This window comes from Platalea leucorodia (assembly GCF_965183815.1).
Source record: "Platalea leucorodia genome assembly, chromosome: 14".
Lineage (NCBI taxonomy): Eukaryota > Metazoa > Chordata > Aves > Pelecaniformes > Threskiornithidae > Platalea > Platalea leucorodia.
Window position 1 is genome coordinate 1863888 of NC_138836.1, and position 25473 is coordinate 1889360.

Below are 25473 nucleotides of genomic sequence, written 5' to 3' on the forward strand. Positions count from 1 at the left end.
TGGCCTATTTTTTTCTCAGAGAACAATACTTCTTAAAATGGTTAATGGTAGTAAGTGTGTCAGAGATTCACTGAGAAAAACAGGAGACAGTGGGTGTTTTATTTGTCATGCAATTCTTTGTAGTAAATCCCTATGTATTACAGCCTTTGCCAAAGAAATAGGTATATTTTTATTATTATTATTATTAGCAATGGAGAAAAATTATCTTCGATCTTCAGGAAAAATAATTGTAGTCTGCTTAAACACAATCTTATTCACAAAATTTTGTTGAAGCTTATGCTCTTCTATAATTGGGATCATTAGGACAAAACAAGAGACCGGTTTCGGGTATTACCTTTCCTAATGGGCTTATTTTAATTACATGTAATTCTCAAAAGTATTGCCAGATTTACTTAGGAATTATCTGAAGTTTCATTCTATTTTCAGAGAGTCAACATTACCATTTTTAAGAAGAAATGTATGTTTCACATCCACAGAGATGAAATAACACCATCCCCCTCATGCAAACACTAAAGAATTTGGGTGTGGTTCCAGGTGTTGTTTTCTTGATGACAAAGTCCCTGCCTTTCTCCAGCCTTTATACAACAGTTCACTGTCCCCTGTTGTGTACTGACGCAACTGTATCCCCGAGATATCATCGCTAGATTTACTATAAACCACATCATGGAAAAGATCTGGGTTAAATTAAACTTTGTTATGACTCACAGATAAGAATAAGTGCTTGAGAAGACAGATGCCCCTTATACTGTCATTGCTACTGAATCTGGAATATTGGGAAACTAAGGCTTAGCAGTCTAATTCCTATACGTCCTGCCAAATACCAGGCAATTCACTTCGATCCCATTGGTCCAGGGCTGGTCTTTGCCTCACCAAGAACACAGCAACCCTAAGGGGCCGCGTGTGATCTCTGCCAGACTGCTCCAGTGCCTGGAAGGAGCAGTTTATTCTGGTCTCCTAACACACCATGTATTGTAAGAACAGTAAACACAACCAGCATCTTGTTGTATAAAGGCATCAAAACCTTGCCTTATGCCCACCTGTTCTTCAGCAAGGCCCTGGTCAAGAAAGACGTCTCTTACCAGTTTGTTGATCTCAAGTGCGCTCTCATGGTCTTCAGCGTCCAGATGGGTCAAGGGGTGCTGCAGAGGCTGACCAGGGGCAGGGAAATCTGTCTTCTACAAAGAAACAAAAGGACAGAAACACAGAGTTTCCTCCTGGTGTTACCAGAACTAGTGTGTCTCCCCAGTGAGGAAGCGATGAAGAGATGCAAAAAGAGTTCCCACCTGGAAGTGTGACTTAATGAAGGAGGAGAAAGGATAGCTGTTGATGGTGGGTGGGAGAGAAAGGTCATCTTTCACCCTGACTTCTGGAGGCAATGCCTCAGTTATCTGGTTGGTCTGTGCTCGGTACTGACCTGCAAGAGAAAGAGGTCTTGAGCTGCAGCGGCTGGAAAGGCAGCCAGAACACATCCAACTCACATCGAACACATGGCTAACGTGCATCTAACCCTGCCCGAGCACCTGTACCAGCCCCTTGGCTCCAGGGACACCCAGTCCACCCCTGCTGCCCTAAGCCCCCAAGCAGGCACGTCCTCACTTCCTTGAGTCCACAAGGCCTAACTTCAGGAGAAGGCTTTTATAGCTCTGGTCTTTCAGCCTCTTATCCTAGGTAACACCCAGAAGGCAGTCAGAACCCAGAGTTTCAGTTGTTACGCAGAGTTTACAAGGCAGAAAACACTGAGCCTATGCAGAGATAGTGCTGACAACTGTTCAGTCAACAAGTAAATGAGAGGTCTTCAGGATAAGGCACTGGATGAGGGATTTATCATGGATAATAGAGGAGCAAACATCTTCCTAAATGCAGAGATTTCTCAATGCATCCCAGCTTCTGCGCGTTCCTCGATCTCCAAACCAATGTGTCCCCTGATGCTCTCCTCCTCCCTGTTTACATCCCATCAGCTTTCATTTTCAGCTGTTTCAGTGCAGTTTGTCCCCTGAGCTCCTCTAGGTACCGTGGCTCGCTAGACCAGCTGATTCTCCCTAGAGGGGTATGCCATGAAGTATCTGGGAATACAGCACAGTCTGCTCCAATTCACAACTCTTCTGCCTGATTGTATCTTTGACTGTACTATACAGAAGGCCAAAGATACAGCTGCCGTTTTGTGAGATGCTATACCAACATAAAGAGGCAAACCCCGCCTCGACCTATTTCAACTTAAATATATACTTCGTACAAAGAGTTACAGAGGAAACAAAACTGCAAATAACTTAACGCGCAAGATCAGGTCAACAGCTTGGGAAAGTATTTCAGTTAGTGGTGTTTTGGTGATTTGAAAACAAAACAAACCAAACCAAACAAGTTTCCATCCCAAGCAAAACGTTTCCCTTAATTGTTACAATGTTACATCCTGAAGTTGTTACATTGTTTCTACCTACTTCTAGTTTAAAAGAAGTAATCCCTTTTGAACAAGTAATTTTTAATGAAAAATATTTCTTTGAAAGTGCCAAAATTGTAGTTTTGACTTCTTCACCTTCAATTTCCTTAAACATTTTTGAGTAGAAAAAAGATGGGTTTAAGTTCTCACCCCAAAAATACCCAGCTCTGCAGGAGACCTGTGTTCATTAAAGAGTTTGCCGTCACATAGCTTTGACCAAAAAGTTTTGCACCATCACTGGCATCAGTTCTATCAGCACACCTCAAGAGAAGAGCCGAAAAGGTAACAAAGATACTGATTTTTAATCTGGCGTTCTGCCCACTGGCCCAAGTCACTTCTCCGCCCCTTTGCGTTTGGAAACAATACACATGACACCATTTGCCTTTGTCATATTTACACTGCAACGGTAATAAATCAAATACGGTGACAGACAGCAGGTAGAACAAGCACGTACTTAAACTGCTAGAAAGCAAGGAAATGAACAGTAAAGTAGTGCGGGACAGGGAGGGAGGGAGGGAGGCTTTCTCACCTTCAGCTAACTGCAGGAGGGCAGCAAGCTCCGCAGGGATCTCCAGCAGCCCCACGTCCTGTGGGGAGAGCGAGCCAGTCAGTCGCTGGGGTACCAGCAGTGAAACAACGCACCCGCCCGGAGCTGTTCTGTCGGGGCTGGGGAAAGCTGCCTTTCAGAAGCTGGCCAGAACAAGGACTGAGCACCTGAGCAAAACCAGTAATTTCTGCCTATGCAACACTCAGAAACATTACAAACAGGGAAGTATTGCATTAACACAGGTGTGTAACATGGGTCAGCAAATGAGGGAAAGGTAATTCCTAAAAAAATCAGCTGCCACAAGGGGAAGTGACAGGAAAGCTGACTTCCTTTGACTCATCTCTCATTACTAACAGGTTTGGCATATTGTACAGAAGAGACTGTGGCTGAAGGGTAAGGGCTATTTCCTCCTACTCCTTTTTCTGCCTTTTTTATTTTTCAGTATCCAAGAGTGCTACAGCATAAATGAAAAGAGACCTGATTCTGATCTTTGGTGCACACCACTGTTTTAGACGTTCCTAAGGAAGCTCAGATCTGTACCTGGGTAACTTAGCTGAGAATCTGGCCAATGAGCCTTGATTTTTCACTGGTTTGCACCTTGCGTGATGCACGCGTTTGTGCAAGGTAGGAAGTAAATCGGCCAATGCAACACAGTGCATCAGCATCCATGTCTGCATATAACGTCAGTTCGGGGTATTTCGGACAGGATTACTCAGATTAAGACACTATGAAACCAAGCCAAAGGCACAAAGCCCGAGCTTTTGGGGCTTGGTTTTTTTGTTGTTGTTGGTTTGTTTGGTTTTTTTAAGATCTGCATCGTAAAGCCTCTGCTCACCAGCATACTATTCTGACATCTGTCTCCACATAAACTCTCAGTAATGCTTGAAGATAGATTCACAGCTTTTTTGATCAGTTTGATTTTGCTCATAAGAAGATACTTGACTTTAAGCCTAGCTTTTCAATGGCATATTCAGGAAGCGGACTGTGAAATTGCACAGTCCTGGCTCCACACCTGAGGAAGCAGGTGATACTGCAAGAGCAGCCAGTGCTAAGTATTCCTGGTTTTGTTACTGACAAATCTGTGCAAAATTGTGGTTGATGTCAATTTGGATTTCCTTGCTACACACATCATAGCAAATGTATGCCCAGTCTAAACATACAAATAATGACATTAGTTAGTATTATTTACAGTAGTTGATACAGGTTAAACTTGTTATGAAGCCTTTAATACCTCCCTTCCTCTCTAACATCTTCCATAAATATATTTGTGCAGAACTGTCTCATTCCCACCCTTCACAACAGAACACGATTATCAAAAATAGTCTTCCCAAAGAACAGGTCCAGTGCTGTGAACAAACACAGTACTCTGCCTCAGGACCACTTTATGGTGCCTGACTATTCCCAGAGATTGGGAAACACTGAACCAATGAGATAGTTACATATTAGAAAGCTCTTTATAAAGATGCATGCAGCTAAACTGCGTTCTTGCTGCTAGGTTTCCAGTATAGATGTGGGCTCTGTACACTCTCCAGGCGTTTTGCTCTTCCCCAGGAAACCTGGGCTGAGGAGGCACAGGGGAGGGGGAACACCCTGAAACCCTGCCTTGTTTTCTCTCGGACTCTCCCAGATGGTTTGACAGCTTACCATTCCTTGGCTGGGACTGTTCTCTGTGTCACCGCTGGCCAGGGACCTCCTCCTTCGTTTCCTTTCTTCTAACTCCTGCTGTTAGGAGATGAAAGGGGGATGGCAGGTGGGAAAAGATGTATGTGAGGTCACTTCCAGCTGCTTCTGGGGGCAGACTCTGCAGATGGGCTGGAGCTGGTGTCCTGCTCCAGCAGACAAAATGACAGAAGAGCTGCAGAGCCTTCTTGGGACTCAACACAGCGTATTGAGAAGGGGATGCCCAGGCAAAGCTCTTAGCTTTGCTGAAACACCACCTGCCCCACACAACACAATTCAACAGCGAGAGCCTTCGCCACCCGCCCAGCATCCCTGCCACACCTTTCCTCCCTTGCCTGGCGTTTGATGTGTCTCAGGGCAAAAGCACACAGAAGCTCTCAGAAATATTCACCTGCCTCCCCCGGCATCAAAGAATATGGTAACACAGCCTGAACATGGATGGACGAACTTGTCCGTGGAGAGGGACCCCGTTAGAGGAGGTGGCAGGGATACCAAAAGCCCAACTCCCTTGCAGCTCTGCCCTTTCCTATCCATTCTGTTGTCCCCCAGCCTCACCACTTACCTGACTCCTGCTCCGAGATGGAAAAGGAGGGTCTCTGTCTCTCCCTCTCTCTCTCCTGCTTGTCTATGTTGCAGAATGATGTGACTAGATGGGAGGTTATAAGGGTTGGGCTGAGAAAGACAGTAGGCATGCTAAAGTCCAAAGGGCAGGGCTGTGGGGCGGGGGGAAAGGAGGAACTTTGCAGCAGGTGAACTTTGAGACCTTTATTGTTGCTACTGCATATACGGAGACCTCAGCAAGCAAACACTGGAGGAACAGAAACAGATTCAAAAATGCTGTGCTGTTGCGGTTACCTGGGAGAAAGAAAAGCTAGATCCTGTCCAAGTAGGAAGGGGCAGCAAAAGGAACAGAAACACACACTGCTCTGGGCATGGCACAGCAGAAGGAACCTCTGCAGTCTTCCAACACCACCACTGGCCTTAACCCTCCACCCCATCCTTTGCTAGTCATGCCAGCAGCTGTACTGGGTCCCTCCCTCGTGAAGCTGACAGCTCTAGGGATGTTAGTTGCTACCCTAAGGACGAGTGGTCTGACTTCCTGGTTTCAATTTTCTTTTCAATAGCTTGTGCAAAATACATTCAACCCATCTGATAGAACCATGGCTCTCTCCTGCACACAATTTTCCATCTTCTCAAACCGCTGCCATCCTGTTCTCACCCCAACGATGGGCCCAGCTGATTTCCAAAAGGCCAAGGACTTCAGCCGCGTGAGGTAGCTGTAAGGGGTCAGGAAAGGATCACTGTGGACTGAAAAAAACTTGCATTTCAGTCACCATCTGGGAAAACACCAGAAACTGAACTGGACAACTAAAGGAGCACGATTAATAGCTCCTTATAGCTTGAGCAGAACCGCAGCTCTGGAGGCCACAGGTGGAATAAGCTCATGCCTTGTGTGGGGGATGTTGAGAAGCTCACATACACAGATGTACGAATCGGATGCATTTGTACTATCTTTGCCAATTCTGAACTTCATCTAGGGAGAGAAGGCTCTGCTCCCTGTGTTTCCTTCTTTTGACTACATTTATGTCAGCCAGAGAGTCAAGTGCACCTCACTGGATCATTTCCAAGAAACTTGCTAAAGCCATCCCTGCCCTAGCCTCACCCAGTCACCAGCTATCTCTGCCAGGCAGAAATAGCTCCTGGAGTACACCTGGTCCTGAGAAGAGTGTTACCTGGCAGCGCTTCCTCCTTTGAATCAAAGGTCTGGAGATTAAAATCATGGTATTAAATTGCACCAAAGCCTTCTTCAGCCTCCTGTAACGCTTCCTAGAGGGATGTGAAAAGAGAAGAATTGCTAATGAGGGAAACATCAACAAAATTTAGGCAGACTGTGGACTTAATTCGAGGGTATGGGCCAAACACAACATCAATACAATCAGCCAGTTCGCATTTGGTCTTACTGTGTTAAGCCTGGTCCTCTCTTAGATGTTTTCCCTACATCCTTTACTCTAGCTATCACAATATCAGCCTTAGCACAGGCAAGTTACAATAACAGTTTTGACAGCAGCTGTATTTCCCCTGGAACCCCTGCTCAGTGTTAGGAGCCAGGCTGGGAAGTCCCTCCTCCACCATTCCAGTAACAGGATATCCACCCCGCCACCGCAGAGCGGGCCAGGAGCCACCATGAGGAGGGGCCTGGTCAGGCACATCCCCATCTTGCTGTCCTAGGCAAGGACAAAGGGCTGTACCTTGCCTGGCCTTTGACTCCTCACCTTGCCTGGTAACCTCGGAAGTGAGCCTGAATGATTGTGACTTTCTCCTGGAGGACACGGAAGCGTCTGCGGCGAAGAAGGCATCGGAAGTTCCTTTGCAGAGTAACAATGGCCCAACTCTGCCTCTGGTTCCATCGTCTCTCCAGAAGCTGCCTGGCCTTCTCCTTCAGAAAGACCTGGGCAAAGATCAATAATAAAAGCTGCTGGTTTATCTCTTCATAGCCTTTAAGGTTCCCTGCTAAGGAAACCACACTCCCTTAATTGGGGAGGGCAGGAGGTGCAGGTGCAGGTGCAGGTGCCAGAGATGGGTGTATTTGTGGGGGACAGGGAATCAGGGAGTGATGGAGGTTAGTAGGCAGGAAAGGCAGAAGCCCAGGTCTCCATCAAGGAATGCTGAGTAGACGAAGGAGTTGGCTGTGCTACTACCACAGCCTGGAGCCAGAGTCTCCTGTTTCTTTATCTGAAATGCTAAAAATTCCTCCTTCGTACTTGAGACAAGAAGCAAAGCAAAAGCGAGGTGAAGACATGCAATGTTCTCCCTCTTTGGGCAGAGAGCTGAGCTGCTCTGCCCATTGACAGCCAGTGAATAGATGGCTGGGCCCCTGCGGTTAAGATGGGATTCTCTACAGGCATCACCTTTGTTACTCCAATCTGATAGAGATCTGAGGGGTTCCCCACCACATGAGACAGCACTGCCGCACAGCCTTCTCTCTCCTCCAAGCAGTTGTGCCCTCGCCCAGCCAGGAGGCCATACCTGGAAGATGAGGTGTTGATATGACGGAAGCCAGGGCTGTAACTGGAGTCCTCAGAGGAGACAAAAATCACAGTGTGCTGGTAAGTTCATCCAGGCTTTGAGTGGCTGGGGAATCCCAAGCCAGTACAGTACTGTACCTGGCTAGGAAGTTCTGGAATGGAAGATGGACTGGGTATCCCTCTTTTCTAATGTGGATGGCCTCCAGTATCCCAGAATGCCGCAGCTGACAAGCGACATACTCCACATCAAAGATATTTGACAGCTGTGAATGTAAGGCAGAAGGAAAATGTAAAACAAGAAATAAAGAAAAAAGAAAGGAAGCAGAGAACGGAGAGTATAGAAGGGTTCTCCTCTGTTGTCCTGTCCTTGGGTTAGATCTTGCCATGGTCTATGGGTGATGGAACACAAAACCCAACACATCCTTTGGTGTCCAGCTGACACTGGCTTCTTATCCTCCAGCACATGGTCAGCTCACATGGCCACAGGGAAGGGTGAGAGACAGAGAAAGGGGAAGAGTTTCAAGCTGCCAAATGAAGCCAAGAAGTCCAAACCCCAGCTGTGAAAGGAGAGCTGCTGGAAAGGACTGGACTCCAAGGAACTGAGGGATACCAGAAGGAGTTCAGGGTGCTGCCCTACCTTTTTGGGATTAGGAGCGATGCACCGAATGAAGAAGGCATGGCCCCTGCAAAACAGAAGGAAGAACCTTTGATCCTCCTCCCTGTGCTGACCTGGGAAGACTTCACACACTTCTGGGTGCGGCAGTCAGCCCGGTGCAGGGATGGCACCATAACAGCATCTCTCACCTTCTCAGCTTGGCTGTGAGGTCCTGCAAAGACTGCTGGAATTTGGACACCAGTGTGGAGGCCTGAGGCTTCGGCCCTTTGCCTCTGGCCCCCAGCTCCCTTTGCTGACTGTAGGCAGCTTTAGCCTTCTGGAAAATGTGAGAGACCACCTGCAAAAACAAAGAAATGACCAAAGCTCCCCCAACTACGTGGAAAGAACAATCTCTTCTATCTGAATCCGGGGGACCATTCTCCCTTGCCCCTAGCAGTGCCAGGAACCCAGCTGCACCCTCAGACAGTCTGTGCGTTTTATATGTAAAATGCATCAACTGCAGGCAAAACCAACTTGCTCAGTTCCCAGGTGTCCTTCAGTAGAACAAAAATCCTCATGGTTCCTCCAGGTTCTCCTGACATCTGACCAAGATCTTTCTGCTCCTCACATGAAAGCAGTGAGTGGCTCATTAGGTGCCTGCAATAGAGATCTTCATCCTGAACCACTACAGTACCTTGAGGCGGCTCTGAGAAAAGATATCCAGCACCTCTGGATGCAGCTGGTCACGGTTTTTATTAAGAAACTTGTGGACCTGCAGAGGCAAAGTCTGATTTAATGCGCTGTTCAAGACAGGCAAACACCCTTCTTTCTTACACACACTTTGAGTTGGGGCAGACAGCTGGGGAGGTGGAACAAGAGGAAAGCCCTAGAGAGTGTAGCTTGCTCTTCCTGCTGCCACCAAGAATGACTTCTGCATTTAGGAGGGATTGCTCCTTTTCCCCTTCACATTGCCCAGCAGGCTTTGACCGCTCTCTTTCTTTCAGCAGCAACAGCTTTCCTGGGTTTCCAGGGCTCTGAGACAAGCAGTGTAGGCTGTTGTGTAGCCGAGGCCATTACCTATTTTGCTTCTGCCCAGAGGCAGCTTAGTTGCCTCTCCTAACAAGAATCTCCTCGTTTCTGATAAACCGATACTCTAGAGGGATGTGCAAAGAGAGGGCTTTGTTCACAGCACTCGGAGCTGGTCCGTCAGGACACCCACAGCATGCTTCCAAGCTGGCCTGTTGCTCCAGCTGCTCAGAGCTCCCTGCCAGCTCACCTGGTAGGTGACAGGGCCTGCATAGTGCTTCACAGTGAAGACTGGCAAAGGCAGCTTGGGCTTGGCATACCAAGGGCTGTTTCCATGATGGTAATGACACTTCTGGAGGAAAGTGTGGTCAGTGGCCTGTTAAGGAGATGACAAACGTGTTTCCTGCTGCTGCAACATATTCAGTAGGCCAAAAAGCCACTGTTAAACAGAAGGTAAAAACATCTAATACTTGTGCAAACACAGTCCCTGTTCAATCTGTATAACTGCCTCACCATAACCATCCTGTGAAAGGGATCCCATAAGAAGATAAGAGCTTCTCACCTGAGTCAGTGAAGTCTGGTCATCCAGGATACACAAGATGCCATGGGGTTTTGCAGCAATGAAATCTAGGCATGACTCGCTGTACATCTTGGAAATAGGAATCCAAGCTAAATGCTCTTGGCTATATTCCTCCTGCATGTTAAAGACCAACCAGTCAAATCCAGCCATGCAAACAAGAACAAATGGAGAGAGTTAACAGAAGGATTTTGTTATTCATCAGGAAGCTAGTGTTTCACTGCTGTTAGAAACTTGCCTAGAATTATCTGGTTTTGCCTTATGAAACTTTTTCTAAAGGCACTAATAATTTTCCTAATTTAAGAGAGGAAGGCTGCTAAGCAGAGTGATAAAGCGAGTGAACTGTAAAAGGCAACCAGTGTGATGAATACCCTTTCATCTGAAGGTGGACACGAGTGGTACACAAAATGCTACAATGAATCTACCAAACAGGCTTTAAAAATACCAGCTGAGGTCTGGGGTCCTTGATCCTGACCAGCTCACTTATAAAACCTGTAAAAGTGAGTAAGGCACTAACAAACTCCCCTTCCCTTAATTTACTACAGAACTAGTAAAAGACATTAAATAGCCAGCTCTTTGGACTAGGATTCCACAGGTATTGCTTAAGAGGGCCAGGTCTATTCAGCGTCCTGCTTCCCCGCCAAAGGATACTCCCCAGCTGAGGCTGCCTCAGCTCATTCCATATGTGCTGCCTTTCACCTGCTGCCATGAGCTCCATTTACCTCTTCCTGGGCAATGACAGTCTGCCTGAAAAAATGCTGGAGACGCTCATTTGCAAAGTTGATGCAGAGTTGCTCTAAGCTGTTCACACCGAGATCCTGCAAAGACAAAAAGGCATCGTCACTTCCAACCCACAGCCCTCCCAGGAGGGTGGGTCTTCTTGCTAATAATGCACAGCACCAGGTGGTGCTGATCTGACCCGCTGGTTCAGGCAGGTTGTTCTGATCAGTAAGTGTGAATGAACCTGAGAAATTCAAATCATCTTATGTCTGGTTTGCTGGCTCTCGGCCTGGTTTATTGACCAGGCTGAACAGCAAGAGGCTAGACAAGCTGTGAAGAGCACAAAGAAGAGATCTGCTCTTGGATGCACACTCCCCCCTGCATATGCTCCATTGTTTTCAGCATTCATCAGAACACACAGATTTTAAACAGCAATCCTAAGTATAGGACTCACAGTCCTTGATGAGCACATATCACTCTAAGCCCCTGCTCTGCCTGTTATTTACTTACGCAAATCTGGGAAGCCCCCAAGAGCTCACTGGGGCAGACATGGGTGTATACCTCCCACAAGGGTAACAATTCCTGACCCAGAACTCTAGATGCTACCCTAACCCCGGTTTCAAAAAGCAACAGCTTGCAAGGCCTTTGGTTACAAAATTATCTGCACTTCTCCTATCCCTGGCTTGATGCAAAGCCTAGTGGATCAGGGAGAATCTCTTCAGAAACTTCAGTGGATTCTGGACTTGTCCCTGTTCAGGCTGGGAATAACAGAAAAGCAGGATATGCTGAAGCACATGAAAAGAAATAAATTGTAAAAGATAGTGTTAACATATTTCCAGCTTTATCCAAGTCTTCAGGAACAAATGGGAACAGTTAGACTAAAATCACATTAAAAACATTTTTCTTACTTCTGTTAGTAATAGCATCAGGAACAATTAAAATGTGATTCATTAAGAGTTAGCTCATTCAGCTCACCTCATCAGCACAGCAAATTTGTACTGGCTGTTTTTATGGGTTTGGTCCATCAAAACTGGCTGATGAGCAATCTGGCTCTCCAGGCCACTGCTGAGCAGCAGAACACAGGCTGCAGGGAAAGGACTCTGAGCTGCTTTTTACAGGAATTTTTGCATAAGTGAACATTCGAAGAAACTTCTGGGGGTTTTGTCAAACCTCTTTTACGTGAGAATCAAACGATGGAGTTAAAATCCTTTTGATGTTGCACATAACTTGGTTTCTGCACTCCAGTGCACTTGCTGAAAAGGTAGTTTGCTCTGTATTTAATACCACATATGAGCTAATTCAACGGGCCAAGTTGGCTGAAAGTGCTGGTTTTGTTCTGATTTAAAATCTAATCATCTTCCTCTTCCTTAGACTGACAGAACCAAAGCTAGCTATGTCCACTGTTGATGCAGCACCTTACTGGTCAGTTCATACAAAGGTATCAAACAGGCAAGGCTGACACGGTGGGAGCACCAGAAACCTCTCTGTTTGAGGCTAGGTTAACTGCCTACAATTGTTAGGACTCCACTTACACACCAAAACTACTTGCAATCCACCCAGTCCTGTGTACCTTAGGATTCTACCTATGCCACACAGTCACGGAAGACTACGGGCTCCTCCAGATAGCAATTCATAACAAGAGTCTGTAGTAAGAGTGTTAAATCATGCCCCAAAGGAGCACTTCTGTACTACCTCTGGAAAAAAAAAGTACCCCCCTGAATACAGGCATCTACATTGCATGGTACAATTACTGTCGCCTTTCTGGAAAAAAGAAAAAACAAAAAACCAAACCCAAAAAGAAATCCCAAGCATTAGATACCCTCCCATTTCTGGCAGCGACTGACGAGAATCAGCACATGCACTTGCAGCCCAGAAAATATCAAAAGAATAGGAAAAGCAACCTCAAAACCATGTATGTCCACAATGCCCACGGCACGGTCGGATTCCCAGGGAGCCAGCCACTCATTGATTCTCAGCAGCAGCCACTCGAAGAGCAGGTAATACAGAGTCTTGGCAATGGAGTCCCTGAGTAGTAAAGGGGAGTAAAACCAGTTACAGCAAAGACAGCACCCTTGGGTCCATCTCACCAACCCAGACAACAACGGCAGAAGTCACCTGGCATCGATGGCTCCTTCTACAGACAGAGGGGTGAAAATCCGATCATAAGATGTCACCTGGATACATAAAGAGCTGGAATTTACTGTTATTATCTCACAAATACACTTTTTTCTTTTAAATCCACAAGGAAGTCAGCCCAGTTAATAAATGGATTTTTTTTCTATTTGGCCTGAGAATTTACCCAGGTATCAAAGGAAGCAGTAAAAACAGAATTTGGCTGCCACATTTCAGGGTGGGAATCAGCTGGCCAAAGTGTTAAGCCTGAAGCCACCTCACGTCAGAGAAGAGCCCTCCTAGATGTGAGTTCTGCCATCTTTACAGAGCTGCCTTGAGGGGTTCAGCTCATCCCCATTACTGATCCAGCACAGCAACCATTTTACTCGCGCTATTACCTCCCAGATTTTGGACCTTCTAAGGTGGTGGCCCTTCTGCTGAGAGAGCACTGGGCTGGGGCATTCTGTGCTTCAGGATGAATGAGAAATCATCAAAAAGGTACTCACAGTGACACGGTGCGTGACAGCACTTTGCAGGAAATCTGCTGAGACACGCAACAAATTGGCCACAATCTGAATCTCGGTGTCACTGGCGATGGCTGCATGTTCACGGAATTCTTTCTAAATAATGGAGAAGAATAACAGATTCAGCTATGGATGGGATACTAGGTTCCACTAGTATTAATGTTCTCGACAGCAGCTCAGCAGCACAGAGCTGGTCACAGCCTGGGCAAAACACCTTCATCTAGGTTCACTTTGGCTCCTCAAAGAGCCACCCAAGCTTTAATGACCTTTGGTTGCCTCCCATCTTCTGTCATTGCCTACATCAATCTAGAGCCTAATATCAAATGAACAGAATAGTCTTCAAAGGATATCATCTTCAGTCAAGAATAACGTCCCCAGTCCTTCCCTTCACGTGGCATAACAGCAATGTTCAGCACAAATAGCCCGTTCCCAAGCTGCCAAGGATTAGCATACCTCGTAGGAGGTAAAGCAGATATTCCCCAGTTGCAGAATGGCGGCCAGGACAGCCCAGGTGGAGGTCAGCTGGTCACCCGAGAGGCTGATTCCCTCCAGAGCTTGCACCAAGACCAGAAAGTCCTGACTGTCCTCCTTCCCCAGGATGTCACAGGCTCTGCCCTGAGAGAATAGGGACAGATAATCGTGGTCAGCCCCTTTTGCCCCAGGCTGGAGCTGAGCTGCCAGCAGCAATCTTCAGAGAAGCAGTTCAATGTTTTAAGGACTGGAGAAATCTGAAATAAAAAGAACAAAGACACCACTAGTGGGAGGCTCAGCATTCGTGACAGACCAGTCTCTTTTCTCTCTGGAGTTTTTGAGAGTAAGATCTCTCTTGCCCACACATGCTAAGTTTTTATTATGGTTCCAATATAGGCACCCCAGCTACCCCTTGCCCACTGCTGGAGCGCAGCTTGAGAGAAGAAGGGACGCCAAAATCTACTCCCTAAGTCACGTCAGAGTTGCTACCCCAAATGGTACCAGAACCCAATGTATCAAAGCAAATGGGTTTCTGTGCACCTAGAGAGCCATCCTGGGTTACAGTCTCACTCACCTCTGCCACAGAGTTTCGCTACAACATGGGCATATCACTGTTACTCTTCTTGTGCTTTTCTCTGCAAGAGGACACTCCTAACAACTGCCTGTGACCCTAAAGTTCACAGAAATCCTGGGTCAAGGCAGTCTGTAGAACCTGCTTGTGTACAAGGGCATTCTTTGACAGAAGTTTCCAGCTGGTTGCCAGATTCAGATGAGGACAAGAATGAGGTCCAGGCAGCCCTTGGGCTTCTTCTTGCCAAGACCAAGATCCAAGAGAGATTTTGTCAGTCTCTGCTAACTTCTTTATGCATGATCTGATCTTTTTCCCTTTTCTTCTCTGCAGCAGGCTGAAGCACTCCTGTTAACTGTCACCTTGAAGAGTTTACTTTACAATACAGATCATTTGCCAGCTAGGAACATCACCCCATTAAGGGATGGGCCCTTAGTTGCCCTCCATCCTTGAGTCATTAATGGTACTTGTTCATTCCTTGCCTGAAGGAAAGATGATAGCAATCATTCGTCAAGGATTTCTTACATGACCACAGCTGCTGGAAAGAGTTTGCCCACCTGGGAAAGCTGACCCACACAGCTGAAATAGGAAAGATATCTTGCTATTGCTGTGAACTCCCTGAGTACTGAAAACACTCTTAAACAAAAGAAACCGTGCTCCAAGATGATGGCTTGCCATAAGTCCAGCAAACAATTTTCCTACCTAAATAGATTGTAATCAGCAGCACATTTCAGCGGTTTAAATTTTCCACCCATTGACTCAGTCACTGAAGCAAGTGTTTTGCCGAAGGTAGAAACAAATATCCCTTGCTTTTTTCAGTCCCACAATAAAACGCAAAAGCGCGGAAAGGCAACGAGAAAAGGACTTCTTCACCACAGGGTGGAGCCATGAGCCTACACGATGACTCCTTTTTTAAAAGGCTTTCCTTGGGAGCCGAAGGGGCTTGAAAGGTGAGAAAAAGATCACATGAGAGGCAAAGGTAGTCCTTCTTAGGTCAGGTGTGAGAAGGAGCAGGGCGGACTTTAGCATAGTCCTGTGAGGGACACATCAGGAGGGAAGCAAAGTTATCAGGTGCCTCACTAACCAAACAGAAGCAGTGTCTTGGCCATTTCACTCTATCAGCTGCTGCAGAGCATCCTCACCTCACTCACCTGATTCAGGTAAAAGTAAGACTCTGCCTCTTGCAAGTACAGCTCCTCTTTCTGCTCCGCAGGCAGCCCAGCCAGTAGCTCGTAAAACACATGGTAGTTCCTCTCACCTTGGGCCTGACAGGGGACACAGTTCAGAGAGTTGACTCATACCCAGTTTCAAAACCCTACAGAACACACTCAAAGAGCAGGACGCTGAAACCCTGAGGCCAGCAAGATGAGGCCAGAAGACACCCAAGAACTATTTAATTTGAAAAGTTTCCAGGGTTTCTCACTGACACCTTAAGAGCATTGCATCTGAGAGCAGTCCCTTTCACACGGGCTCCAATATCTGACCTTTCCACACTCCAGACATAAAGAAAAATTAGTTGAGGAAAGATTTAACTTTCAGTAATCCCTAATAAGTGGCTTAATTCAACCTGTTTGAGACAGAGCGACCTTCTATTTTATTAAAATAAAATAAGTGATCACCTTCTGCTACACAGAGGGGACATATTTCTTGCTAACAGAAGAAATGGGAGGCAATTCTCATACTTATTCCCATCCCTGTTATTTAACAGTAAATTTGAGATTAAATAGGAATAAGGGAGAGAGGGACCCTTCTAGGAGGGAGGGGCTCATTGGTCCTTACCTGAAATACCACACGAGACTTCTCCAGCAGGTACTGGGAGATGGATGTTCCCACCACGACGCCACTGAGCATAAGACAACAACAGATCCTGTCAGAAGCTAGTGACAGGCTTCCTGTAGATCCATTTCTCTGAGGATTTAGCAGAGGGAGTTATTGCTGAGAAACAAGGGTATGACCTGACCAACTTGGTCCAAATTTTGAAGCTTTCCAGCACTGGTGTTTTGTATCAGACTATTACAGAGGAAGCAGCTATGAAATACACAGATTCAAGTTTGGGTTCTAAACAGCCTCCAGAGTACAAAGAAGCTTGGACTTGAATGACCCTCACAGAATATGTCCTGAAAATAGTCCAGGGAACGTGCCACACCCCTTCCCTTCAGCTGTACCTGATTGCTGTTGCATTACCACCCCCCCATCTGACCTTACCCACCCATTTCATTTGTCAGGCTGGTAGCCTGGGGGGACAGGGACCGCGTTTTTGTTCTGTCATTTAATTGCATCTTGCACAAAGCGATCCTGGACCAAAACCAGGATGCCCAAGTACTACAGCAGCAGTGGGCCACGCAGCCAGCAGCCTGGAGTTAAGCTGCATGCAAGGATCTATAGGCCTTTAAGCCTGTCCTCTGTCCCATGCAGATTAGGCAGATGTGTAATGAAGGGCTGAATTAGTGAGCACCTGAATATACACAATTCATTTGAGAAGAGTCGATATGGCTTCTGTAAAAGGAGATCCTGCCTCACAAAACTCCTGGAGTCATCTGTAGGGAATGACAAATTTGCAGATAAGAATGATCTAAGGGATATAGTCTACCTGAATTTCCAAAAGGTTTTGACAAAGTTGTGGGACTTTCAGGGAAACCGAGCAACCACGGCGTAAGAGGGAAGGTCCTGATGTGGGTAGGAGTAAATGGCTAATCCTCTTAACAGTGGGAGGCAACCGCTAGAGTTCCACAAAGTGTCTGTGCTCTGACCTGTGAGTGTAACTCAAGGTTTGATAAGTGACCTAAAAGAGGAGCTGAACAGCAATGTGACAAAGCTTCCTGATTGTATGAGATTATTCGAGGCAGTGAGGATGAAGGCCAACTGTCAATAAATGCAGACAGACCTTACAATACTGAGTGAGTGAGCAATAAAACAGGACATGAAATTCACTGTAGATAAATGTAAAGTGATGCATACAGGCCGAAGTAATCCCAGCCTCACATGTAAACTGACAGGCTCTGAGTTAACCATTGCTGCTTAGGACTGGGTTACCACAGACAGTTCCATGAAAATATCATCTCAGCGCTTGGCAACAGTCAAAAAAAAAAAACCAAACAAACAGAAGTTAGAAAGGAGGCAGGTTCAAAACAAAAAAGGTGTCTTTCACGGAACTGGTTAGACCTGTAGAACACTTGCCAAAGACTGTTGCAGAGGCATGACGTTTATATGAGTCCAAGAGGAAACTGGAAAACCACAAGAGTCTCAGATAACTCCTGAGCTGCTGCTGGTTAAGAGCTAAGAGAGTGCTAGAGAAAAGCATAATATGTATTTGGCCTGTTCTTACTGTTGCCTCAGTGAATGCTTGTGGCCAGTGTTGGAGACACAACATTGTATTAGATGGCTCGTTGGTATAAACCAGTTCAGCCGTTCTTAGGTTCTTATCACCCATCTTGAGAGGTGAAGATCTATTCTTTTGTGGAGGAAACCTAAAAGCAAAACAGGGGTGTAAACTCACCCTCTTCCTATCCTGATGATAACAAGCGTGTACCAGAGGGAGGGCTATTGCATGAGCTCTAAGCACTGCTAGACCTTTTCTCACCCAAGCACCCCTTGACACCTGGGAAGAACAGCATCCCAAGAAGTTCCTTTAACTCACTGTCGCAGGTGGACATTCAGAAGCTTTCCAAAACGGCTTGAGTTGTCATTGAGGATGGTTCTGGCATTCCCAAAACTCTCCAGGATGGGTAGGACATTGCAGGGCTTGAAGAAAAGAGGGAGAGAACACTTCAGTAGCAATCACAGGTTTTTAAACCCAAAAGGGACTTAAATAACTGTTAGTTTGAAAATCCAAGAAAAATAGGACTTCACTGAAATAATTCTTGCCTGGCTAAAGAGTCTTTTTTTAAATTTATCTTGGTATCATTACCTCTAGCTGTTGGTGAGTTGCTCTATGAACTCTTTACCTTCACTGCTATGATCTTTCACTTTACTCCTGCTCTGTGTTTGTTCAGATCCACCTCCCAGACACTGCTATAAGGTCTCTAAGGCAGGTATCATCTCTCTGTTCAAACAGATACAGCACTCTACACAGCATCAGGGCTCCCAGATACCAAAATACAGAACAAATACATCAGCTGTCCTCATGTCTTTACAGGAGCTTCAGCTTGAACCACAAGCCATCCAAAGTCCAGCTCAGCTAAACAAGAACAAAGAAATAACATAAAGAGTATGGCCTCTTTACCCTGTCTTTGGCTTCTGCGCCTTGCCTAACCATCACAGCATAAAGCCAATCTCAGTTGCCTCTTACCTGTCTGATCCTGTGGCTGTCTGATCTCTGGTACAGCATGGTCAGGTATTGCACAATTGCTTTGGCAGCTTCTGTTTTACCTGATCCACTGTGTCCACTGGAGGAACAAGAGGTAAGGAAGCTGGCATCAAACCAGAATTACCTAATTTAGTCATATCAGAGGACCTGTTACAGTAAATCAGTGGAGTTGTACTGATTTACAACAAATGAAGATCTGTCACATATCGTTTGAAACACTGAGACAACTTGACAAAATAGCCCCAAATAAGATTCCACTGGGGAATGCCAAATGCCTTCTCTTCCACTCCTCCAAACTGACATGAAGCTAAATTCAAACTGTATTTGCACAGAGTGAAAAAAAAATCCATCTTATTCATGTTCTCTACTGACAGCCTTCACACAAGAGGCAGAATGATAAAATTACGGACAGTGAAATACAGAGATGAAAGTCTTACATAAAGAAATTAACAAGCCCTCGAAAAAGCACCCTCATTTCCTACCTGATGATGACACACTGCTCTTGCTCTGATGACTGCGACAGCGTGTAGGCCATTTCTGCTATGGCAAAGATGTGTCTAGATGTACAGAAAGAAAACCCCAGTTAACTGACCTCATATTTCTACCTCACAAATACAGCACCAAAAGGTTATTCATCAGTGATCTACATTAGAGATGGGCCAGTATCCTGATGTGAGGAACCAGGGAAATCAGAGCTTTGTTCATTGCTGACATCAGGTTAATACCACTGTTAGAAGCTATTGTAAAGTTCAGGTTCCTCCAGGACCTCTTCAGCCTAACCTGAGTAACGCTCTGTGCCATGGTGTTTGATTTCAGGGACACCAGCAGTGTTATCTGCGCTAGAGGAACCTGCCTACGCTGCTAGCCCCGGTAGGGCTGTACCAGTGTTAGCAGCGGGCAGCACATACTGCCAGAACTCCTCAGGTACAGTCCCAGCAGGCATTGAATTCAGGACCCTCAAGCAATACTGAAGAAATTTGACCTAAAGAGTTTAGCTCTGTAGCATTACAGCTCCGAGCAACTACAACTTTGCCAAATGGATTGTTCACTTCCAGTGGCATTCATCCTGCTCTATCAAACAACTGGAGGAAAATAAGATACTTTCCAGAGCACAAACAGAACAGAGTTTAGGGAGCTATTTGAGAAAGAGAAACATACGGGGCATTTTTTGAGAGAGTCCCTTGGTGGTACTGGATAGCCACATCTTCAGAGTAGATACTGAGGTCTTTGAAAGGGTTCACAGAAACCAAAATTTGCCCAATGTAAGTCTAGGACAAAAATAAGAGAGGCAAAAAAAGATCTGGTGGCTTCTTAGGATTTTCTGAATGAGGAATGCAACTGAACACGTATATTAATATAAAGATTAAAATAACTTTTAAAAGAATATTGTCTATTCTGACTACACTGCCAGCTTATTCAGGGCATAGCCCAATTTTTCAGTGGCCATTTTCAAAGCTCTGTCGTTAATATTTTGGGATAAGCAGGCATTCACTGGTCCGTGGTCATCTTCACTAGTCACTGTCTATTCTCCAAGCTTCACATGACAGGTTTGAACACCTGAGCCAGTAAATGAAGAAGAGAACAAGTAGCCATGCAGAACTAGCTCTGGACTGCAACACTGTGAAATGTTTGCAGAAACTCTGAAGTTCCTTCTCGAGAGCCACAATTTTTACTCAGAACTGCTTTGCTGAGACAGGAGAGCTCCACTAGGAGCAGCTGAGGCTAAAACTGAAACCAAGTATACTCATGGGTTGGCAACAAATACCAAAATTAAAAAGAAATTCTGGAACTTTCAGATTTTGCCACAAATATTTTATGTTACCCGTTTTCTGAGCAAAAGCAGTGCAAGTATCCTTCTTTTCACTGTTCCCAGTAACAAGTGAGCTCTTGAGCTACTTGGTGCTTTATTAAAGCTTGATGGAATGATAGAAATTATTTTCTCTTAAAGCTCATAGTTCAGAATGAATAAGCACTGAAGGAAAAACAAAAAAAAACCCCATAACACTACTACCCATACGTAAATAAGATTGCGATGGAACCTCTTCTTCAGACACAGCAGAACTGAGCTCTCACAGACGTCCCTACAAACAGAGGAAAGGACTTCTCAGCCAAAGCTTCACTTGCATGTATTAATATTACCCTTCCTGCCCTCCCAAGGATTTTGCAGGAGGCTGGGATCTGAAACTATTCATTGCCTTCACGTGGTTCCAACATGTTCAGGATTAAACATGTCAGAAAATAGAGCAGCCAAAGCTTAGAACGGCCAGCCTGTCCATCTCTGTGTGATCACACCTCCTTGCACACAGCATTTACAGTTGTTTATCCCAACAGGACAGCAAGGTGCAGGACATGTGTGAGAGGCAGTGTTAGGTGCTTCTCTTTCAACAACAGCAGTGAACCCAGGATTTAAAACCTGTTAAAGATGTAGGGCCTGAGTTTGCCATAGCTGAAGGCAACGGGAGTCGCTAAAGCCACAGATGCCAGTGTCAGTAGGCAAACAACATAGAAATGGGCCTCTCATCCGGCAAGTCTTCCTGACTTACCACCCGCTTCATGCAACAAGAATGGTATGTCAAATTCCCAGTTCTGTCCCTCTGCAACACCACAAATGTCACATCAGCCTCTAGACCTCGTTTCCCCTACCCATAAAGTACATTTGGTTTTTTTAGAACCCATTTCAGGACTGGGAACCATTTAACAGGAGAGGTAGAGTTCCCTGGATGCATCTGTAAGAAAGTCTGCTAATTCGGATGAGCTGCTCTCTCTGGTGTGTGACTGCAGAGATTCAGTGTGCGCTCTGTGCAGCAGAGCTTGGCGACACACTACACACAACAGTCAGGAGCTCCCTCTGCAGCTGTGCTCCTCCCCACGTGGTTCAGTGTAGGTCCATAACTTAGTGCAATTTGGTCTTTTACTTAGCTTTACTGCAGAGCAGCAGTTACTCAGCTATGATATGCACCAAATTCTATTTTCTATTTTTTAATTCTATTTTCTCACACGGTAGCCAAGGGTCTATAATGTGGTTTCTGTTGTTGAGCCAACAGTAGCTTTGAAGGATAACAAGCAAGCCCCTGTGACCTTGAATTAGCTGCAGAATACCACTGACAACACATACTCCAGTCTGGTTAGATCTTCATTCTCCTCAACTTCTACGCAGTCGTCTTCACACATGTACACCTGAAATGCATAGATATGTTACTGAAAATCAGGAGAAGTTCAGCTTCATTCCAATACTGGAGACAAAACTTGTACCTGTTTCTGCATGAATTCCATCTCTAGCATATTGTCAGTGATGTCTTCTGCCTCCCACTGGTCCTTGCAGACCTTCATCACATGGCTGTTGGGCAGATGCGGGTCCTTGTAGATGGCCCATTTGCTTAGGTTCTCAATGGTTAGTCGTGGCAGCAGCAACTCGGAGTTCAGCCATGCTGCAGGATCACATCCCTGAGCCTGCTGCCGAGACCAGTGAACACAAGGTGTGACTATGGGCCCTGCAGTCTGGAGGACATCTGAACCCTTTTTGACATCTCTCTCACTGGAATAATCTGATGTGTGTATTGGATCCTCTTCTCGATGCGGAAGGAAGCCCCTTTCACTGTTTCTCTGAGGGCTTTGATCCATCAAAGATCTGGGAAGGTCACATTTGAACCCGCAGCCCTGTTGCACAGGCATGACAGATTTTCTATCTGATAGAGATCTCAGTTTCTCTAGGGAATAACCATTCCCAGAGCCCCTGGATAAGGACCTCTTTGTCTTAACCATGCTGTGGACTCTGGGGAATACTATAGCAAACTTGGCATCAGTAGCATTGTTCTTCTCCTCATCCAAGCCAAGTAAGCATGGAAAGGAACAGGTTCCATGAAGAAGGGAATCACCAGAAGGCAAATCGATGTGTCCCAGTTCCTCTGTCATTTTAGGACCACCTTTCCTCTCCACTAATGGAGGAGAAGACTCTTTGTCACTCAACTCAGCCTTCCCCAGCTGTCCGGCTGCACCAGGGAAGGCTTTGCCAGACCGACTAACCCACCCAGCAGCAGTGCTTACAATCCGGATTGCCACTCTACTTCTGAATCCAAAAGGTTTGCTGCTCCTCTTCTTCTTCCCAAATTTCTTCAAGAGCCATCTTGAAATACCAATTGCACGTGCCACTCTCAGAAGACGAGATTTCAGGCTTGCTTTCTTGGCAGGTTTTTGAGCAAGCCAGCTGGTGACTTTTCTAAAAGCAGAATCAGTGTGCAAGTATTTGGATCCTTTCCCATCATGCACATTTTCTTTTTCAGAAGGTGCCTCTGCAACCGTTTCTTCTGCTTTCTCTTTTTTTGCCTCTGAAGTCTGGCCTGAACTCAGTTTAACTTTTCCAATAACTTTTCCAACTTTCTTCTTCTTGCCAAGGAGCTGTTTATCAGATGATTTTTTTGTAATAGTGGAGCAGCTTGAAATTTTTGAAAGATTTAATTTTTTCTCTCCAAAACTCTGAGCTATGTTGGGTTCTTTCTGCATACTAAGGGTTTCTAGAGTCATGGGTTCTGAACAGATGCTTGCAACATTTTTCAGGTCAGAGTTGGTTTCCAAAGCCATCTGGACAGGATTTCGCTTACAGCTTGTTAACAGTTTGGTCTCGGCATTTTTATGTTTGTTTTTCAGACTGAGAAGGATTTGCGATTGAGAAGGGCATTTCTTTGTAAGCATCATCGCTGCTAACTCCTGCTTGCTGCAGCCTGATGAACTGTCCCTCTGTATATGTCCTACTGCTTCACCTTGTTCTGCAATCTCACACTTCCCAGATTTCTCTTTCAATGTCATCTGCTGCTTGGAGAGCAAAGGGCTATCTTCCAGCGCCCTGCCTTCGTCATTCACCTTCTCTTCCGGCTCAGTTCCTTGAAGCGCTTTGCTAAGGCGAATGTGGACTTTTGCTCTCACAGCACTAGGCAGTGGCTGTTTTGCTGCATTTTCTTTTCCTCTGTCAATGCTCTCTTCAGTGCTGTTCTCCTCATTGCTGTCAGAATTATCATGTGCATCTTTTGACATATCTTGAAATTTGTCATTCTCTAATATATTTTCCTTGCCTACTTCATTATTGCCGTTTTCTCTATTCTTAAGACTTTCAAGTTGGAATCCTGAAATGCTTACATCATCATCTTCCTCACTGCTCTCAGCTAGAATAGATTTTGGTTGTCTTGGCATGTCATCTTGCTTCTCCATTTTCTCCTCTGCCTCCAACCCTGCAAAGTCAGTGCCTTTATCTTCAGATTTATTCCTTCCATCTGTGGTCACCTGCTCCCTTCCAGTTTCATTAGATGCTTCATTGCTTTCATCAAGCAGTTCCTTGTAGCCTTGTTCTTCAACCACAGGAGGAACTTCGGGCATGGCTCCTTTCTCACTGATACCTTCTTCCTCTGAAGAACTACTCTTCTCTTCGCTGCTTGCACTGCTGTCCATGACAGTCTCTTTTCTTCCTTTTTTATGGGTCCAATGGCCTTCATTGCTGGAGTCAGAGCAGGAGTTATCTGAGGTTTCCAGGATATTTTCTTCTGCACTTTCAGTGACAATAATCCTGGCATGTTTTCCAACTTGCATTTTCCCAGTTCTCTCACCTTTTCCCTGTGCCATACTGCCTCGGGATTGAGAACCTGACTTATGCTCAGTAGCTTCCTTAAAGCCATGATTCTCATTGTGCTTTTCCCTATGCCTGGCATTGTGTGCCTTCTGCGGCAAGTCATGTTTCTGAAGAGAGCCTTCAATACTTAGCACTGCAATTGACTTCACAGACTCTGACTCAGTGACTTTTTCACTAACAGCAGGGCGCTTTCCACACTTCTTTTTAAAACTGTGTTTCTTGCTGTTTCTGGGGGCCTTTTCCTCCTGATCGCTACTGTCCTCACTTTCTCGTCCTGTTGTCATTTCCTGTTGCTTGCAGGCCTTTCCTTTTTTCCCCTCCAACTTGGACGCTAACTGTTCTCCATGTCTGCTCCCCAAACCAGATTCTCTTTTATCATTTCTCTTGTAGGCTCTTTTCCTCTGGAATAACTTTTTGTGGCCGTTGTCGTTGCTTCCCTGAAGCCTCACCAGCCTCTGGCTTTTTGAGGGGTCCTCTTCAAGTGTGTCTTCTTGTTCAGGCACTGACTCTTTGTCCTTCAGCTGGCCTTTACTCTTACCTTCCCACCGTCTCCCACAGTGGATCTTTGAATCGCCTGGGCAGCTTGCCTTTTTCTCACAATGCAACACTTTCTCTTTTCCAACCTTTTTGTGCCGAGTCTTGGATCGGGAAGGAGGCATTTCTCCAGTGTTCAGGAGTATGCGAGGGCTTATGTCAATTCACCTATGAAAGGAAACATTGCGCATTTTGCTGTGAAATAAGCTACAAAGAGGGGCCAGATCCTCCTAAGTGGTAATTTACCTCATTTCTATAGAACTGAACAAACGTTTGCAGAACCATACCTGTGCAGCTGAGGAGTGCCAAAGTGACTGTCCTGTTCCAGGTTAATCTCTATTTTATTTTGTCATTAGTTACTCTTATTTTCTTCTTTTATTAGGACTCTTGCCAGAGGCCAGTCATATACAGGCAACTGAACAAATGTCCATGATCTTCCACAGTTGACAAAGGTCTGGCCACACTGTAGTTTAAGAAAGAATGATTATTTTATTTCAGTTTTTGCCTCTCCAATAATAACCTTCTTTGTGCTGAAGAAGAGAGGAACACATCTCATGATCTACGTCAAATGAATGAAAAGTAACTCGTTAACTCAGTTTCCTAGGTATCCAGAATCACAGTTGGACCTACATGAGCAATGCTGGCTTGCAGGTTGAAAATACACAATACTGAGTAGATGCTGTATCGCCGAGTAGAACTGAAAAGACCACAGCTGATTGTTAACCAAAAAAAAAAA

General features: G+C 45.6%; 1 protein-coding gene across 1 annotated transcript in view; it reads right to left on the reverse strand.

Moving 5' to 3' along the window:
- The window catches only part of MYO15B (myosin XVB), a gene marked incomplete at both ends in the record, with an annotated part of 44608 nt that extends 19746 nt beyond the window's left edge, over window positions 1-24862 (reverse strand). The window contains 27 exons of the mRNA XM_082326532.1: window positions 992-1175; window positions 1284-1414; window positions 2964-3021; window positions 4626-4703; window positions 6395-6488; window positions 6935-7110; window positions 7571-7688; window positions 7826-7950; window positions 8325-8370; window positions 8492-8640; window positions 8977-9054; window positions 9559-9684; window positions 9871-10002; window positions 10608-10703; window positions 12507-12630; window positions 12721-12779; window positions 13224-13337; window positions 13695-13856; window positions 15432-15545; window positions 16060-16123; window positions 17918-18021; window positions 18569-18665; window positions 19069-19143; window positions 19745-19854; window positions 20604-20667; window positions 21702-21763; window positions 21839-24862. Of these exons, the coding sequence (XP_082182658.1) occupies window positions 992-1175; window positions 1284-1414; window positions 2964-3021; window positions 4626-4703; window positions 6395-6488; window positions 6935-7110; window positions 7571-7688; window positions 7826-7950; window positions 8325-8370; window positions 8492-8640; window positions 8977-9054; window positions 9559-9684; window positions 9871-10002; window positions 10608-10703; window positions 12507-12630; window positions 12721-12779; window positions 13224-13337; window positions 13695-13856; window positions 15432-15545; window positions 16060-16123; window positions 17918-18021; window positions 18569-18665; window positions 19069-19143; window positions 19745-19854; window positions 20604-20667; window positions 21702-21763; window positions 21839-24862 (5764 nt within the window). The remainder of the gene's footprint in view (window positions 1-991; window positions 1176-1283; window positions 1415-2963; window positions 3022-4625; window positions 4704-6394; window positions 6489-6934; window positions 7111-7570; window positions 7689-7825; window positions 7951-8324; window positions 8371-8491; window positions 8641-8976; window positions 9055-9558; window positions 9685-9870; window positions 10003-10607; window positions 10704-12506; window positions 12631-12720; window positions 12780-13223; window positions 13338-13694; window positions 13857-15431; window positions 15546-16059; window positions 16124-17917; window positions 18022-18568; window positions 18666-19068; window positions 19144-19744; window positions 19855-20603; window positions 20668-21701; window positions 21764-21838) is intronic.
- Between the last annotated feature and the right edge of the window lie 611 nt (window positions 24863-25473).